The sequence below is a fragment of the Ictalurus furcatus genome, chromosome 4, assembly GCF_023375685.1.
Source record: "Ictalurus furcatus strain D&B chromosome 4, Billie_1.0, whole genome shotgun sequence".
NCBI lineage: Eukaryota > Metazoa > Chordata > Actinopteri > Siluriformes > Ictaluridae > Ictalurus > Ictalurus furcatus.
Window position 1 is genome coordinate 11,650,015 of NC_071258.1, and position 19,847 is coordinate 11,669,861.

The 19,847-nt window shown below is 37.8% G+C and overlaps 1 protein-coding gene across 1 annotated transcript; it reads left to right on the forward strand.

Annotated features, from left to right (window-relative positions):
• The first annotated feature begins 5,728 nt into the window (after positions 1-5,728).
• LOC128606651 (uncharacterized protein C11orf16 homolog) lies at positions 5,729-13,966 on the forward strand. The gene is made up of 6 exons (XM_053622967.1): positions 5,729-5,757; positions 11,369-11,481; positions 11,593-11,740; positions 11,820-12,054; positions 12,151-12,705; positions 12,902-13,966. The coding sequence occupies exons 3-6, from the start codon at positions 11,600-11,602 to the stop codon at positions 13,144-13,146; spliced, it is 1,176 nt and encodes a 391-aa protein (XP_053478942.1). The 5' UTR covers positions 5,729-5,757; positions 11,369-11,481; positions 11,593-11,599; the 3' UTR covers positions 13,147-13,966.
• Positions 13,967-19,847: the final 5,881 nt, after the last annotated feature.

The following is a 19,847-nucleotide window of genomic DNA, read 5'->3' on the forward strand; positions in this document are numbered from 1 at the left end:
TGTTCAAATAAATCTACCATTAAAATTATAGACTGATCATTTCTTTGTCAATGGGCAAACGTACAAAATCAGCAGGGGATCAAATACTTTTTTCCCTCACTGTATACTATATATAACCAGCTACACTTATCAGCAGGATATGGCACTGCAGCAGGCTATTATGCTAATTAGCACTTTTGAGCTGTTGAGTTAATATCATGGACTGACTAAATATAACTGACTTTACTATTTAAATTACAGTTTAGTATTTGCTAAGCCTAGTTTTGGACTGTCTGGGAAATATAAACTAAAATCCTTTGTACTCTAAGTGTCTGGAAACCAGCCATATACAATATATCACACAAAGCAGAGAGAACAAATACCCTGGGGAAATCATTCTTGTATATAGAGTCCATGTTGTCTAATTATTAATAAACATCTTACCAACGAGATATAAACATAGCAATCTTGATTTGAGTAAGGAATAAAACAACAGCCATGCTATTGTATGAAAAATAACCCACATTGGGGTGGTCCACAGCCCTCCTCTGTGTGCCTAAGTGGATTATCTTTATATAATGGCACGACTTGAGGTGTGTTATTCCGTGTATACCACAACGATTTATGGTTACAGTTTTTTATTTATTAATGAATTATACATTATGCTCTTTTACAACACCATTTGTGTTGATGCATGCTACCATCCTGCATTAACAGCAGAATAAAACAAGGCATCAAATTATGTTTAGCTCTGTCAACTCGTCAGATATGGTAAATGCTCAGTGTTCAATGTGTATGCTGAATGTTGATAATTCAGCAAGGACAGTTTGTTGACATCAGACTGAATGTGGATTTACTATTGTTCCTTGAATCACCTGGTTGTTTCTTCTGTTTTTCTGTAGTAAGGGCTCTCCAGAAAAGAGGATAATTGCAAAGTCACAGTTCTATTGTTGGGCTTTGTCCAAAGCTGTATACTCTGGTATAAATAACAAATGTAGTTATGATTGCCTTGGATAGTTTGCAGCCTTGGTTAATTTATTCTAATACATCTTTATGTAACATGACCTGGTCTTTTTCCAGTCTTCAATTGTCCAGTTTCATTGAGCCTTTGCCCACTGTAGACTCCTAGGGTTAGGGTTAGATTCCTGTTCTTGGTTGACTGGAGTGGAACCCAGTGTGATCTTCTGCTGTTGTAACCTCAAAATATGATGTGTTGTCCATTCTGCAATGATTTTCTGCTCACCACATTTGTAAAGAGTGGTTATTTTAGTTACCATGGCCTTCCTATTAGCTCAATACAGTCTACCCGTTCTCTTCTGATGTCTTTCATTTTTGTGTTAACACCATTCTGCATAAAAATCCCGGGAGATCAGCAGTTTCTGAAATACTCAAACCAGTCTGTCTGGCACTAACAACTATTCTGTGGTCAAAATAGGGTTACATTTTCTCTGTTCTGATGTGTGATGTGAACATTAACTGAAGCTCCTGTATCTGCATGATTCTATGCATTGCGCTGCTGTCATGTGATTGGTTGATTGGATTAACTGCATGAATGAGCATGTGTATACTACACATCATTTTTGTCATTGTAGCAATATTCTAGATGTAATGTATATATGTATATCTTTATGTCACAACACTTTACAGCTTTATTTTTACTCTGTTGTAAATACTGTAAACACTCTCTACTTTAAGCCACGTAAAATGCCATCATAACATTAAATATTAGTTCAACTGTAAAAAAAAAAATAAAATAATAATAATAATAATAATAATAATAATAATAATAATAATAAATAATAATCTCAACACTGACGCTCTCCATTCGTGTTGATTATTTATATGTATGCCTATTGTTGTATGCATTGAAAAGTATGAATTTCACTGCAGGTTGCACACTGTAGGCCTACTTTTTTGCCCACGACAATAAAGACTTGAATGTGAACAGTAGTTTGGGACGTGGTTTAACGTAGACAGTTTAACGTGGTTAACGTAGAGAGACAGTGCTTATCAGCAGATCTCCGCTGTGTTTAGGTCAGGAATAAACGGGAACTCCTGCGCCGCCTGTTGGTGTTTGTATAAATGGCGTGCGCGCGCGTAGAAACGCGGAGAGAAGCGCGAGCGTCATGGACATCAGTGAGGCGGCGGCTTTACGGCGGCAACGCAGCATTAAACAGACTATTCAGTTTTTACACAAGGATTTCGCTGGAATTATTAAGGATTATTAAAGTTATTATTATTATTATTATTATTATTATTATTAATAATAATAATAATAATAATAATAATAATATTAGATTACATTATTAGACCTTATAAACCTATACATGTCTACATCAGTAATGGAAGGTTAAAGTCCTCATCAAGTCAAAATTGAAGTTTTGGGGCTTTAGTATGAATATGTTAGCTTTAAAGTTATCCATAAGCTAGTGTGCTCCAAAACAGTGACAAAATTCGCATCTAGAAGATATATGCATTCAGAATTTACAGTCTCTCTCTACCACCAATACGGATCAACAATTTTGATGACATCATATTGCGCTTCAGCTTCTCATCAGAGGACATTGTTAGGTCTCTCTAAAAAAGGACATTGTTAGGTCTCTCTAAAAAAATTTCAGAGAACAATTTGTGTTAATTTCTACCAAATTAACTTTGTGCTAAATTTATGTGTGCACACATCATTCTTTCCATGCATTGCTTATATGAGCCCTCAACAGACATCACGCTTGTCCTCTGGTCCTCCAGTCCACTCATTCATTCATTCATCTTTAGTAACTGCTTTATCCTTCTTAGGGATGTGGTGAATCCAAAGCCTGTTCTGGGAACACTGCTAGACCGTTGCAGGGTAACATATACACACATTCATACAATCATTAATTTTAGGAGCAAATTAGCATAGCCATCCACCTACTGGAATGTTTTTAGTAGGTGGAAAGAAACCAGTGAACTATACATCTAGTCTAAATGTTTTTCTTTTTCAGCAACCACACAACATTCTCCAGAGGAGAACAGCAACATGAAACATGCAGTTATACGGTTCAAAGCGTACACAGTGACATTCAAGTGGCTGAGACTGACCTCATTCAAGTCATCCATCCATCCATCTTCAACCACTTACTTGTTTTCAGGGTCGCGGGGGAGCCTGGAACCTATCCCAGGGAGCATCGGGCACAAGGCGGGGTACCGTCAGGGTGCCAGTCCATCGCAGGGCACACAATCACACACACACTCACACACTCACACACCCAATTATACACTACGGACACTTTAGACACACCAATCAGCCTACCATGCATGTCTTTGGACTGGGGGAGGAAACCGGAGCACCCGGAGGAAACCCCCGCAGCACGGGGAGAACATGCAAACTCTGCACACACAGAGCCGCGGGAATCGAACCTCCGACCCTGGCGGTGTGAGGCGAACGTGCTAAGTTTGCCCAAGTATACCCCAGAGCATACCTGTTTGGCAAACCTCGCCATTCTTTCCTTTCTTTCCAACTCTGCTTAGTGCTTTGGGAGGGATATGATAGCTACAATTCACACTGGCTGTACCCTAGATCTGATATCTTCAGTCAGTATAGAGAAACCTGGGTAAGTATATACTATAATATGAATGATACTTTTTTAAATGTGCAGATGCATCATTTAATGCACAGTGGTTACTATGACCTTGATCCTAGGTTATCTAATCAAAGATTTTGTATGAAGGTTAATGACCTTGCCCAGATTCAAAAGAGACTCTGTGTCTCTCATTGAAATTGGAAACCCCTTAAACCATCATCAGGTCCAGACTTACATTATTGCTTGTTCTTGAAAATTCTGTACGGGAGCAAGTCCATTTTGTTGGAAAACATGACAATGAAGGTTAGAATAATTTGTGGCATTTCTAACTACGGTATTTGAGGTCTATCCTGCTATCCTTACTGATATCTGATTTTCTAATTTCTGCTCAACATTTCAGTCTTCATGGAATAAGAACAATCTACAAATATCTACACTGTTATCTCATGAAAAGACGTATTTGCAAAGGAAATTAGTTTAAGGCGCCTGGGGTCATTACTGGAATCCATCAAACCTGTAGGCTACCTTAATCACATCTCCCTTTTTCCCCTGCAGAACTCAATATGAGCTGATTATCTTAGCAGGGCATTGCTGAATTATAAATAAAGAGCTAGTATAATTTCTACATCCCCATTTTAATGAGCCTTTAATATGTGTGTCAATAATTTATGATTATAGATTTAGGTTTTAGCCTCAGTAATAAAAGGATTGTAATCATGGATATACAAACAATAATTTTTGAATGAGCATATATATACATTTGCATATATTGAGTTCTTCTAGGGCAGACATATTCAAAGTTTTCTTTTGTGAGCCGCACTCCCCAGTTTTTCAAGAACTTGCTCTTGACCAGTATCTGCATAATATGTATTGCGCTGCTGCCACATGATTGACTGATTGGATAATTGCATGATTGTGCAGGTGTATAGGCGTTCCTAATAAAGTGATTGGTTATTGTATGTATGCAATTTGTTTCTATTAAGTAAAGCATTATTATTTTTTTAAATTGTGCAATAGCTTTTGCTAAAAATTCTTAACCCATAAGCTATAATAACCTCTACAGTTTAGCATTATCACCTGCACCATACATATTATTTAGGTAAATGTCATTAATAGCAAAAGTGTTCACAAATGTGTTTTGTATAAGAATATTTTACTAGAAAAATTTGTATTGACATCCTGTCATAGACTATTTTGTCAAGTGCATGCTTTAATTTAATAAAAGTTAAGGACGTTAAACACAAGGGTTTGTTGCCTGTTAGGTATGTGTTTATTATTTGGAAAAAGCTTAGACTGTTCTTAATGTTTGTGGTTATATGATTATATGTTTGAACATTGGATATTCATTTTCTTAATTTTCTGTCTATATGTAATGGTTCAAATCATTGACTCATTACAAATATTACATGGATGAGAAAAATGGTTAGTAGGTTGGTTTGTGTTTGGATGAGTCTCATATCAGTCATTTCATTGACAGTGCTTAACGCCCATTCACTCCATCCAATCTCATTCTGAAATCAGCCATCACCCTCTAATACCGTGGCACGCTAACTCTGGTTGAACCACCATAGGTTCTGGGGGCAGAGCTTTGTATACATAAGCGGGAATGGGACAAACTCAAGGAGTAAAAAATCATTCAAATCATTCAAGTCCACTTATTAAACATTTAGAGACCTAATTCTGCACCTTTTATATCCTCATGAAAAAATTCCAAAGCAATTAATCAGACATTTTCCTATTTTCCATCTTTGTAACAAATTATTGAGTTTTTGCTTTAACAGTGCCTGCACTTGTGACTTTGTGTTTGACACAGGTTCAGATGTTCTGCCCTTCTTGTGTGTGACAGATAACAGACATACAGCATGAAGCCATTTAGCATTTATGACGTTTAAATAACAGCCACAATCAGGCCTCCTCTCTGAATATTGTTTAATTGGGTAACATTGGGTAATATTGTGTTAAGAATTTATATTTATACTCTGGTTAATATATATTGGGTAATAAGTCAGAGTTTTGTGACTTTTATGATGCATGATAAATGAAATAAAATCATCATGTGGTGCTGTAGTGACATGCTTTGTGCTCTGTCACCACTAGATGGTCTCAATGTCACCCTTTAGTGGCCAGTGTGTCACTATAGCAACCATATTGTACAACAACAAAGTCCAGTGGACTGCAAAGTGGGGGAATATATGAACTTTCTCAAGAATCCATAAAGGTATGGTCCTTTTTCTTGACTTTAGAATGGTTACAGTCTTATCAAAGTGTTTTGTAAAGTGTATGTGATTTCAGGTAATACAAAATAGAAACCATTTTTAATTAATTACAGCCTTCTGTTGCAGAATGACAACAGCCTCTATATATCAGCTCTCTGATAGTCCAAGTGTCATCCCTGTGCTGCTTGGGAAGGACAGAAATGTCACCTATGTATTGGACACTTCAGAGGCTATGGCAGCAATTCTGGGGACAGTGAAAAATCTGATTATTCAAAGTCTGCTTACCAAGGCTTCTCTCAGAAACTCCCTCTTTAACATCATCACCTTTTCATATAAGGTGCCTCATCTTCAGAAAACTAATACATACCTTCTTTCAGAAATTACAAAATACACAATGGGGTCCAAATCTCTGAGAGCACATTGAAAATCTGAGGGTCCACCCCCCCACACCCCATATATATATATATATATATATATATATATATATATATATATATATATAATATATATATATACAGTATCTCACAAAAGTGAGTACACCCCTCACATTTGTGTAAATATTTGATTATATCTTTTCATGTGACAACACTGAAGAAATGACACTTTGCTACAGTGTAAAGTAGTGAGTGTACAGCTTGTGTAACAGTGTAAATTTGCTGTCCCCTCAAATAACTCAACACAGCCATTAATGTCTAAACCGCTGGCAACAAAAGTGAGTACACCCCTAAGTGAAAATGTCCAAATTGGACCCAAAGCGTCAATATTTTGTGTGGCCACCATTATTTTCCAGCACTGCCTTAACCCTCTTGGGCATGGAGTTCACCAGAGCTTCACAGGTTGCCACTGGAGTCCTCTTCCACTCCTCCATGATGACATCACGGAGCTGGTGGATGTTAGAGACCTTGTGCTCGTCCACCTTCCATTTGAGGATGCTCCACAGATGCTCAATAGGGTTTAGTCCATCACCTTCACCCTCAGCTTCTTTAGCAAGGCAGTGGTCATCTTGGAGGTGTCTTTGGGGTCGTTATCATGCTGGAATACTGCCCTGCAGCCCAGTCTCCGAAGGGAGGGGATCATGCTCTGCTTCAGTATGTCACAGTACATGTTGGCATTCATGGTTCCCTCAATGAACTGTAGCTCCCCAGTGCCAGCAGCACTCATGCAGCCCCAGACCATGACACTCCCACCACCATGCTTGATTGTAGGCAAGACACACTTGTCTTGGTACTCCTCACCTGGTAGCCGCCACACACGCTTGACACCATCTGTACCAAATATGTTTATCTTGGTCTCATCAGACCACAGGACATGGTTCCAGTAATCCATGTCTTTAGTCCTCTTGTCTTCAGCAAACTGTTTGGGGGCTTTCTTGTACATCATCTTTAGAAGAGGCTTCCTTCTGGGATGACAGCCATGCAGACCAATTTGATGCAGTGTGTGGCATATGGTCTGAGCACTGACAGGCTGACCCCCCACCCCTTCAACCTCTGCAGCAATGCTGGCAGCACTCATATGTCTATTTCCCAAAGACAACCTCTGGATATGACGCTGAGCACGTGCACTCAACTTCTTTGGTCAACCATGGCGATGCCTATTCTGAGTGGAACCTGTCCTGTTAAACCGCTGTATGGTTCTTGGCCACCATGCTGCAGCTCAGTGTCAGGGTCTTGGCAATCTTCTTATAGCCTAGGCCATCTTTATGTAGAGCAACAATTCTTTTTTCAGATCCTCAGAGAGTTCTTTGCCATGAGGTCCCATGTTGAACTTCCAGTGACCAGTATGAGGGAGTGTGAGAGCGATGACACCAAATTTAACACACCTGCTCCCCATTCACACCTGAGACCTTGTAACATTAACAAGTCACATGACACCAGGGAGGGAAAATGGCTAATTAGGCCCAATTTGGACATTTTCATTTAGGGGTGTACTCACTTTTGTTGCCAGCGGTTAGGACATTAATGGCTGTGTGTTGAGTTATTTTGAGGGGACAGCAAATTTACACTGTTATACAAGCTGTACACTCACTACTTTACATTGTAGCAAAGTGTCATTTCTTCAGTGTTGTCACTTGAAAAGATTTTATCAAATATTTACAAAAATGTGAGGGTTGTACTCACTTTTGTGAGATACTGTATATATATATATATATATGACAAAGAAAGTAAATGCTCAAAATTCTGCACTAGGGGGAACAGTGACATAATGGTTAGAACTTTTGCCTCGCACCTCCAGGGTTGTGGGTTCAATTCCCTCCTCCGCCCTGTGTGCACAGAGCTTCCATGTTCTCCCCATGCTTTGGGGGTTTCCTCTGGGTACTACAGTTTCTTCCGACAGTCCAAAGACATGTATTGTAGGCTGATTGGCATTTCTAAATTGTCAGTAGGGTGTAAATGGGCGTGAATGTAGGTGTGTGATTGTGCCCTGCAGTGGATTGGCACCCTGTCCAGGGTGTCCCATGCCGTGTGCCATAAGGATCATAAGGTTTTGCACAAACTTGTGGAAAGTTTGTGGAGAGTGCACACTGTCATTATCGCAAAAAGGGGACAAACCAAATACAAGGAAATTCATGTAAATATTTCAGAGATTCTACGTTCCAGTTTGTTGTCAATACTGTAAACTGTTTTCATTTAGAAAAGACTGCAAAATAGACTTTTGGACCCCACTGTACATATATCAAGCATTTGGCGTTTGCAGGCAATATGAGTAAAATACACAGACAGCTCTTAGACAAAGCAGTACTCGACACATTATCTAACCACCCCTATATGTATCTCCCCAGATAACATCCTTGTCTGAGCAAATGATTCCTTGTGCACCTGATACAGTGTACCAGGCCCTCAGCTGGATCCATTCTCTCAGGACAAGTCCTGGAAATGATCTCCTTACGGCACTCATTACAGCATTTTCTGATCCTGCCTGTCAGTCTGTCCACCTAGTGACAAACAGCCTCCCAGACAACCTGGAGAATTGCCTGAATTCTCTATCTACATTTACAGCACGCCCTGTGCACACATTTCATGTATCAGAAAAGCAGGATTTGGACAGGGACGTTTTGGATTTCCTAAAATGCTTGACCTCTGCCACTAAAGGGAGTTGCTACAGGCTGTCTCTAAACTCTAATGCCCCAGCTGAGCAGGTGAACCCCTCGGTCAGTAGTAGGATAGGAACTATATCACCCATTGTACAGTGCCCACCACTAATACTGGCACCCTTGGTAAATATGAGCAAAGAAGACTGTGAAAAGTTGTCTTTACTGTTAAACTTTTGATTTATTCAAAAAAGTCACAAAAATACTCTGCTCTCATGGATATCAAACAACTGCAAACAAAACACAGGTTTATATTTAAAAAAAAAAAAACCTTTTAGTCAATACTTTGTGCTACCTTCCTTTTCCAAGATAACAGCTCTGAGTCTTCTCCTAAAATGCCTGATGAGGTTGGAAAATACATGGCAAGGGATCTGAGACCATTCCTCCATACAGAATCTCTCCAGATCATTAAAATTTTGAGGCCCACGCTGTTGGACTATCCTCTTCAGTTCACCCCACAGGTTTTCTATGGGTTTCAAGTCAGGGGACTGGGATGGACATGGCAGGACCTTGATTTTGTGGTCAGTAAACCATTTTTGTGTTGATATTGATGTATATTTTGGATGCTGGAAGATCCAACCATGGCCCATTTAATCTTTCTGGCAGAGACAGTCAGGTTTTCATTTAATATTCCCTGATCTTTGATAGAATCCATGATGCCATTTATCCTAACAAAATGTCCAGGTCCTCTGGCAGAAAAACAGCCTCAAAACATTAAAGAGCCACCACCATATTTAACCGTGGGCATGAGGTACTTTTCCTTATGGCTACCTCTCTGTGTGCACCAAAATCACCTCTGTTGTTTATTTCCAAAAAAGTTTAATCTGACCATAGAACCCGATCCCATTTGAAGTTCCAGTAGTGTCTTGCAAACTCAAGATGGTAGAATTTGTTTTGGATGAGAGTAGAGGTTTTTTCTTGAAACCCTTCCAAACAACTTGTGATGTAGGTGACTTCGGATTGTAGTTTTGGAGACTTTCTGACCCCAAGATGCAACTAATTTCTGCAATTCTCCAGCTGTGATCCTTGGAGATCCTTGGAGAAACTCACGTCAAATTCCAGTTTGATTCATAACATTTCCAGTTGATTGGAACTTCTTAATTTTTGCTCTGATGGTGGAAATGGGCATTTTCCATGCTTGTGCTATTTTCTTATAGACACTTCCCATTTTGTGAAGCTCAACAACCTTTTGCCACATTTCACAGCTATATTCCTTGGTCTTACCCATTGTTACGAATGACTAAAGGATTTTGGCCTATGTCACCTCATATTTATACCCCTGAGAAACAGGAAGTCATGGTTGAACAATTTCCTGTTCCTAGTCACCCAGGTGTACTAAAATATGTATAATGTCAATTGGAATATACTTCTCTCATATGAATTAACAGGGGTGCCAATAATTGTTGCACACCTATATTTAACCAAGATTCTTTTTTTATAAACCTGTGTTGTGTTTGCAATTGTTTGATATCCATGAGAGCAGAATATTTTTCTACATTTTTTGAATAAAAGATCAAAAGGTTAAAAAATAAAGACAAATTTTCATAGCCTTCTTTGCTCATATTTATCAAGTGTGCAAATATTAGTAGAGGGCACTGTATGTTATATACATTTATACCACAGCGCTGTTGATTTCTCTGATTTGTCAAAAGGTTTTGATTATTTTTCTGTAACAGCACAGCTCATTTACTGCTAATTTACAGTATGGCTGATGACCCACTGATTCTAAGCCTAATGATAAACAGATTGAAAAGGTTTTGTTATTTAACAAAGAAAAACATATAATCATTGATAAGGTGAAGGTTTCTGTGGGGAGATGTTTATTTAAAATTCATGAAAGGAGTCTCGGGCATGGTGATTTAATGGTTTGCACGTTCTATCTGTGCTTCAAAGGTTTCCTCCCAGTCCAAAGACATGCGTTGTAGACTGATTGGCATCTCATCATATGAATGAGTGTGTGTGATTGTGCCCTACGATGGGTTGGCATCCTGTCCAGGGTGTCACCCACCTTGTACCCTTGGATAGGCTCTGAATCTGTGTAGGATAAGTGGTACAGAAAATGGATGGAAAGGAGTCTCCAGTGTCAAGGCCTTCTAGCAGAAAGTTTTCAAGGACAGAGGAGTTTACTCTTTCCAGTTTCTCAGTAACATGAAAAGCTTTTGTCTTATTAACTTCAAGAAAGAGGAAAAAGAGAGGCTGGTCGAGGGAATGACTGTTTTATATCTTATAACTTGTCTCACAGATGTTCCACAACATTAAATGCAACTATAAACATTTAAAAATCATTAACAAATTTAAACATTTAATTGGCAAATTGCTGTGGTACATGAGGAATTAAACACTTCAGAACATGCTGTTATTGGAATCATCACATCATCCCATCGTTGATCATTTTCCTGTAACAGCACATGTCATGTAAAACATGCCATGTTTTATTCCTTACACATTTCAGTGTTTGTCTTAGAGCAAAGGTATCTAAATCCTGTGCATCATTATTAATATTAATATGTTTTCATTAATAACAGCTAGCCCTGTTGCACTCATCAGAACACCAGATTCAACATCGGTCATGCTCAAAGGACAAGTGCCAGGTCTCCTACTACAAACCATTTCATGCAGTCTGCATCTCACCATACTGGTATGCCCTCTATATTAAAGTCCTGAAGATTAGGGGGTAAGGGGTTCCAACAAGTATTAGCATCTAAGGAAAAAGAGATTTAAGTAAATTGGAAAAATTGATGTCTTCCAGGTGTTCCATGGGAAATCCCTTTAGTGTGACACCATGTGTTTTAGGGAAGGTAGCAAGAGGTGCTGAGTTCTTTCCAGGTTGCCGTGTGTTAGCAAGAAGAGAGGTAGATGGATTCTACTACTTGGGGACAATTGTACACCAGCTACAGGTAAAACTAAAGTTTGAAAAGTTCTCAATACCTTTAAGTGTCATGTGTGATCACAACATAAATATTTTGTTGACCCTAGGACAGGGGAGGACTCTTTATGGTGACATTTGATAAGTGTTTGCCCAAAGATGACACCATGATGGAAATCATATCACCTCAGTTAACATGCCAACCTGACATGGTGAATATAACACAGGCACACAAGCACAGTATAGTACCAGGAGACACGGTATTAGCTCCTTGGGAATTTCAGATGAGCAGATATGGTCCTGGCAGAGTTGTTTCAGGCATGGAAGTAAGAGATTCAGTGAAGGGTAAGGCCAAGATTTGAGTGGGTCCAAATAAAATGTTTTAATTGAACTACTTAAATCACTTTCTGCAGTGGAATAAAGATGGTTGTTTTGTGTCAGGTGGAATGGGAGATGGTCTAGTGGTGCTGTTTTGGAATGGAATCAGACTGCACGTTCCAAAAGACCTGGCTGTGTGGATACCTGCTTCTCACCATGAGCAAATAATCAGGGAACTGCAGCCTAATGTGCTCAGACCAGGCTGCTTAAACCACAGCCACTGTAGTCACATTAACTGGTCACCAGTCTGCTGCATAAATCACATTAATCACTGTCTTTCAACAACTCCCTCAATGTGCCTTTGCCCAATGATGAACTGTCCCCTCTCTAATCAACGCCTTCTTATGGACAATCAATGGAAGGCGCAGGAGATTAAACCTGACCAAGTAAATGAGCTGACAGCTTCTCAGGAGATGAAGACTGATTTGTCTTCTTCAGACTCAAGCGAAAATGAGGAAGAAGTTACAAATGAAAAGTTAAATTCCACACCAGAACTGGTGAGCTGCTCAGTGAACACGGAGATCTCATACCTGAATAAGTTCCATACTGAGCCACAGAGTAGACCAGCCTGGAGGTACTGGAGAAGAGGTTCCCCAGAGCCACACCACAAAAAACCAGGTAACTGTCTGCCTGATCACAGGCCATCTCTGGTTTCATTAATAGAACCAAAGATCCATAAGTCCATAAGAACAACACACGCATCCAATTAATTTCTGCTAAGGTCATTGTCTTTCAATGTTAAAATTGTTTCCATGTTGTTTGTATGCAATTATATATTTAAATACAATTAATTATGTTTTTTTCTGTATCTTAGGGCAAGTAACTAAGCCTCCAAATCCAGGTTATTCTTGCCCTGGAATAAACAGTGATTCTGGATATTCCTCATCCAGTTTTGCATCCACAAATCACAGTTCATTATTTGAAATGGTTCCACATTCAGTAAGAAGAGGTATAACAGTAAGAGAGGTATTTGGCTGGACTGTACAAAAACCACTTTCTGAAGCACCATCTCCATTGGCTTTTGCAGTAAAGAAAATTTCAGGTGAACCAAGATCATAAAACCCCTTAAATAACTCAGTAACCTCAAAAAACATTTGATATGACATTTGCACAAGCTGCAAATGAGATTTACTAGGGATGTAACTCTTGATTATAGTTTTTGAATATTCTTTAAATGATAGCATGACAAAAGATATCAAACAACAATAAAATTATATCAAATTTCTAATTTTATATAATTTTTTTAATGTAATGCATTGTTGTATTCAATTTAAACTCTCAGCAATGCTATCTAGTGACCAGGACACAGATCATTTGCATTTAGTGACGCCCACAAAACTCACCCAAAAAACATAAAAGGTCAAACTCAGAGAGGGCTGGAAACACAAAATGAACAGTGAAAGAAAAGGCAGAATGCCTGAGGTGAAAGTTATATTGACTCACTTCTATGCCAGCAGAAAATTTTCAGCAGTTTAACAGCACCTTAAAGGTCAAAATTTAGAGACGAATTACACAAAATATAAATTAAATAAAATGTAAAGAAAATGGTGAGACATGAAAATGGAGGATAGAGAAAATCTACACAGTATTTATGTGATCATGAATACCAAGTACATCACACTTGGAAACCTATTTTAAAATTGTTTTATTTGCCTTGGCTCACTTGCTGGAAGTGTTGCGCAGTGTTAAAAGAAGATGCAGTGGGAAACAGAACCCCTTTGTAAGCCAGTTTCATCCTCTGAAAAAATAAACATCTTTTCCCTCATAAGCGTGACCTCAAGCTTCTGTCAGCTGAGGCATTTTCTTATGGCTTATGGCTATGCACAGACCGGCCCATTGGCATTGATTTATTTATTTATAATTGAATAATTAATTTATGGACTTGTGTTCGCTCACTGCAAACACAAATCCATTTATTTTTTAATGAATGTATTGAATATATGTTGCAGTTTTAATATTTAGTAATGAACTGTTTAACAGCTATGAACTGAAAGAGGAAATGTAACTCCTGCATTAACTCCCAGCAAAATACTTTCGATATCTAAAAAAATTCTTTATTTCAGCATCAAAACGTCACAAAATAAAGCAAAAGTTCTATTGCACATAATTTTATCATAACCGTTAAAATTCAGTACTGTTTATAAAAATACCCTGAGTAGTACATGTACATATTACATTAAGGCACATTTTACATTACATTAAGTGCACCAAATTATGTTTAATATAATTAAATTAAATTCAGTTGTGAAGAATTTCATTTTAGTGCAATGAAAGGAGACTATTTTATGATGTATATGGAAACATTTTGTCAAACCCTGAGGATAGTAGCTTGAGGTCAGAGGTTGAATGTGACCCCACTCGGGTCTGTGGGCCAGCATCCTGCATTCCTGGCATAAGTGCCTGGAGACACTTCAATCAAGAAATCCTCTGGCTCGGACAAAGCCTTTAATAACATTGAAACAAGTACACTTAAAGTTATTATTCCATGAGGCTTCTCCAAATTTGATTAGAAGTCAAATTAGAGGGTTTTTTTTAAATATACAGTGAGTGAAATAAGTATTCAGACACTTTAGTTTTTGTTATTAAATAAACACCCAGTGCATACATCCACTTCAAAATATTTTCAAGAAATAAAAATCAACAAGGCAAAAGTATTCAGACACCATATTAAATAGTATATGTAATATTATATATGAGCGGTGTGTGTATATGTAAAGGTTACATAAAGATGACTTTATAAATGCTGCAAAAAATGCTCTCATGCAAATTGCACTTGGTGTCATAAAAAGAGAGACATCCATTGGAAGATTTCACACAACAAGCTGCAATCATGGTAAACATGAAGGAGCTTCCTTAAGTTCTCAGAGACATTACTGAACTTCATTCGAATGGACATCCCTGTCAACCTTAAACATCCCTGTTCATACAACTGGTTAGATAATATACAGGTGGAAGGAACATTCACGGAACCACAACTAATCGTCTCCGGACAGGCGCGGACACAAGATTTGAAAATGCACTCTCAGACTAATGATATGGACAGTAATAGCAGTCACTCAAAAAGAGTTGCAGGACAACCGAAAAGCAGCAGGAACAATAGAGAAAATAATAAGCAATGAACTGAATCTCAGTCATCTCTGTTCCTACACCCCACACAAAAATCCTCTGCTAAAAAATAAGCACCGAGATGTGCATCTAAATGCATTTAATCAAATTAGAACTCTTTCAGAACAGTCAAGAATAAAACAAACAGGAACTGTTTATAATTCAGCTCATCATGTCTGGATTTACCGTAGACATCTCAAAGCTGTAAATGCCAACAACTTTCTAAAGCTGGTAATTTGTGGTGTCTGAATACTCCCCCTTGTTTTAAAAACATACTATGTTCAGTTATGCTTATGAATGTATACCTTTTTGTTTTTATTTATAAGTACAAAGTCAAAAAACTTTGTGTGAGTACATTTGAAGTGGATATATGCACTGGAAGTATATTAAATAAAAAAAAAAACATCTGAATACTTATTTCCCTTCACTGTATGTGGGAATTGCTTACAGTGTAATGAGCCCTTTTAGAGGTTAAGGTAGTGGTTTGAATTTGCCTTGAAGTCCGTAGAAGCTGCTTAGCATGAAAGCGACACACATAGGTTCGCTCTTGTTCACGAAGCTCTGCTGCACTTGCAGACCTGTAAAACCTCTGTGTGGAAAACACATGCTCAGCAAGTCTAGTAGCAGAAAGGCAGAAAGAATAAAGAGAAATAATTAGCATCAGGCTGTACCTTGCATTGAGACATTCACACATGCACTCCATTATTTTTGCAAAAGCATTATCCAAGGTCATATGGGCAGCAGGATGTTCCAGATCCTTTGAATAAACAAAGTTAGATTTAACTATTGCTGTTGTCATCATTGCAGATACAGGCATCGCATGTACATGGACAAAATGTTTTCCCATTTGAACTTTGAAGGAAGTTTGAATCAGAGCAAAGGTTAACTACAGAAGTTGATTGGTTATCAGTGGCTCTTGGGCAGTTCGCTCACAAAATATTTTAGTAGGGTAGTAGGGCTATTCCATGTCAACTGGTGCCCTGGGCCTTCACCACACTCAGGACAACTCATCAGCTGTAACCCAGTGATGGCAGGACTTTTTGCTGAGCTACCACTACTCTGCAGAAACTTTATTGCTCAAATCTAATTTTTTTTTTGATCATCCAGCACTTCTCATTTGTTTACAACATATGACTTAAGTAGTTAAGGCCAATAAAGGGGTTAAAATACCATGACTAAAATAACTAAATAAACCAGGGGTGTCCAATCTTGGGCACAAAGGACCACAGGTTTTTGTTCTGACCAAGCATCAGACAATCAAGATGAAAGGCTAAGATGACCTGGTGGAATTAGGTGTGGCCTGTAATTGGTTGGAACAAAACCCTTCAGCCACAGTGGCCATTTGCAGAGAAGTTTGGATACCCCTTGAACAATCCAGGTAAATATTGGTTATGGGCAGCACAGAGGCGCAGCAGGCAGCATTGCTCCAGGATCCCCAGTTCAATCCTGACCTCGGGTTACTGTATGTGTGGAGTTTTACATGTTCTTGTATCCATGTATTCAAGTCAGTTTCATCCCACTATACAAGCACATGCAGGTTGGCTACACTAAATTGCAATAGGTGTGTGTGTGTGCATGGTGCCCTATGATGGGCCTCATCCTCCACAACCCTGATCACGCCTGGACCCTTTTCTGTTGATAATCCAAGTATGCTCTCAAGAAGACACAAATACCCTTATGTTATTTGCTAAGGCAAATGCTCTGTGGCAAGAAAAATAAATCAAGAAACACAAAACAGACCATTACAGACCAGAGAAACTAAACTACTGAAGTCATGTATGATTTATCTGAAGACTGTAATTGTGTGTAATTGTTGTTTTTATTGTTGTTGTTGTTATAGCAGTAATGAGAGGAGGACATGCAGCACTTATGGGTTCCTGAACACAAATGGTTATAAAAATAAAGCTGATATATATGACACAAACATTTTACTATAGAGTAAGCAACATGTACTGAATAGATTATAACATCAGTAAAAAATGAAAGAGGGGACAATCCTGTCCTGAGATTACACAAGTTACTACCTATTCAGAAAAGGTTATACAGTATATTAAGTCAGGTGAGCATTACTTGGCAAAACATACACTGGGTATATGAGATATCTGTCTGCTTGATTAAAAAAAAACATATCTGTTAATCATCCTGCTTTTTCTTGATTGTCCTGGACAATTGTAACTCATTTGTCCATATAATATACATACATTCATTTTTCTTCAGTATCCCCTTTATCCAGGACAGGACCACAATTGATCTAGAGCTTGTTCCAGGAACACTGGGCAGGAAGTGGGAATAGTGTGCTAGTCCACCTTAAGTGTCCAATATGCAATGAAAAAAAAAAAAATATATATATATATATATATATATATATATATATATATATATATATATATATATATATATATATATATATATGGACCTTTAGCAATCCTATAATAATAGAATAAAAAGGACCAGTGTTGCCATTTATATCTGGTTATTGTTTTCCCTGTTGTCTGTGCTTCTGACAAAACATGCTGAATGTGCTTTTAGGTACTTTTGGTTCCCCTGCATTATATTTTTTGACAGTTTCTTTAATGACATACAGTGAGTAATTCTGAATAATTTTAAAATAATATAATATAATCTAACGATAACATTATGAAGTTAAGATATGTTGTCTATGTGTTTTATTATATTTATGGTTGATTTTGGTAACCAAATAAATAACATTAAAATTAAAACGTTACTTTTTACTGCACAATTTTGAGTTACTGTTTCCTTAACAAGCCACCCAAATTAAAACACTCAGTCCACAGTGGAAAAAAATCTGGCCATGGACTTTGTTTTACATATCTACTATACACTGGTAAAACCTGTGCACCAAACAAGGAATGTTTGTGCATTTGTGTAATGTTAACATATTGTTAATCAAAGCAGATTTATGATAATCAAATATATGATAATTATACAAGCAATTTAAAGTTTGTATAAATGACTTCAAAACAGGCTTGGTGATTTGCAAATATCTTCTGAGTTTCAGATAAAGTATTCTGCTAATTATTCTTATGTAACTTGTGATGCATTGGAAGCTCGAGCCCGTGACTTGAGACAATGTATCTTAACTAAATTACTAGATTTGAACCCCCATCTTATCAAGATTTGACAAACCTAGAATCGCAAAACGTATGAACTTGAAAAATCATATGGGATACTCACACTATTTTCAACAAGCCTTTTCAGGTCAACCCCTCTAGTCTTATCCATTTATATACTGTACATAAGCACAATGAAATTGAAATTTTGTCTGTCATCTTTTTTGGAAGTATTATCTCAATTAAGAACTATGCCTGAAAGCATATATCGTGCTGTGTTTAACCAAAAATAAATAAATAAATAAAATTCAGGTACAGCAAATAACACATTGTACAATAATGTTAGTTCTGGTCCACTAATTTGATTGGACAAGCAGTGTTTCAAGAGTGCTAATATTTAGTATAACAGCACTGATACATTTGACTGTTTGTACAAAAGTAGGTACAGGAATAGGCAAATATTTAGGTCAAACCAAGTGGAAAATACAGTGGATATAAAAAAAGTCTACACACCTCTGTTAAAATGGCACATTTTTGTGATGATTAAAAAACTAAGATAAATTATGTCAGAATGTTTTCCATCGTCAGTGTGAAATTATAACATAAAATTCAAGTGAAAAACAATCATAAACATTTTAGGGAATAATAAGAAAAATAAAAAGTTACAATAACCTAGTTATTGTGCACACCCCTGAACTAATACTTTGTTGAAGCACCTTTTGATTTCATTACACCACTCAGTCTTTTTGGGTAACAGTCTATCAGCATGGCACGTCTTGACTTGGCAATGTTTTCCCACTATTTCTTTCAAAAACATTCTAGATCCATCAAATTGTGAGTGCATCTCCTATGCACAGCTTGCTTCAAATCACCCCACAGATTTTAAGTTGGATTCAGGTCTGGGCTCTCGCTAGATCTTTCAAAAACATTGATGTTCTGTTGGTTAAGCCATTCCTCTGTGTATTTAGATGAATGCTTTAGGTCATTGTCGTGCTGAAAGGTGAAATTCCCTTTCATCGTCAACTTACTAACAGACACCTGAAGGTTTCTGCACTAAAATCTACTGGTATTTCTAGCTATTCATGATTCCCTCCACCTTGATAAAAAGCCCCAGTTCTGGCTCAGAAAATCAGGCCTAAAGCATGATGCTGCCACCACCATGCTTCTTTGTGGGTATAGTGTTCTTTTAGTGATGTGCTTTTGTTTTGCACCAAACATACCTTTTGGAATTTTGGAAATATTATACTTTTTGAAATTGGCCTCAACAGACCATAACACATTTTGCAATGTGGCTGGGATGATTTAGTTGGACTTGGATGTTTTTTGTGAGAAAGGGCTTCCATCTAGCCACTGTACTACATAGCCCAAACATGTAAAGAATATGAGAGATTGTTGTCACATGCAGAGAGTAATCAGTACTTGTCAGATATTCCTACAGCTCCTTTAATGTTGCCATAGGTCTCTTGGCAGCCTCCCTGGTAAGTGTTTGTCTTGTCCTTTTATAAATTTTAGAGGGACGTCCTGTTCTTGTTAATGTCACCGTGGTGATCCATTTCTCCACTTGTTGATGGTGGCCTGTGCAGT

Excerpts from the sequence above, each read along its gene's own strand:
- LOC128606651 (XM_053622967.1), top strand. The coding sequence starts at position 11,600 with ATGGGAAATCCCTTTAGTGTGACACCATGTGTTTTAGGGAAGGTAGCA. Across the intron at positions 11,741-11,819 it reads CAATTGTACACCAGCTACAG|GACAGGGGAGGACTCTTTAT; the intron begins GTAAAACTAAAG and ends TGTTGACCCTAG. Across the intron at positions 12,055-12,150 it reads AGTAAGAGATTCAGTGAAGG|GTGGAATGGGAGATGGTCTA; the intron begins GTAAGGCCAAGA and ends GTTTTGTGTCAG.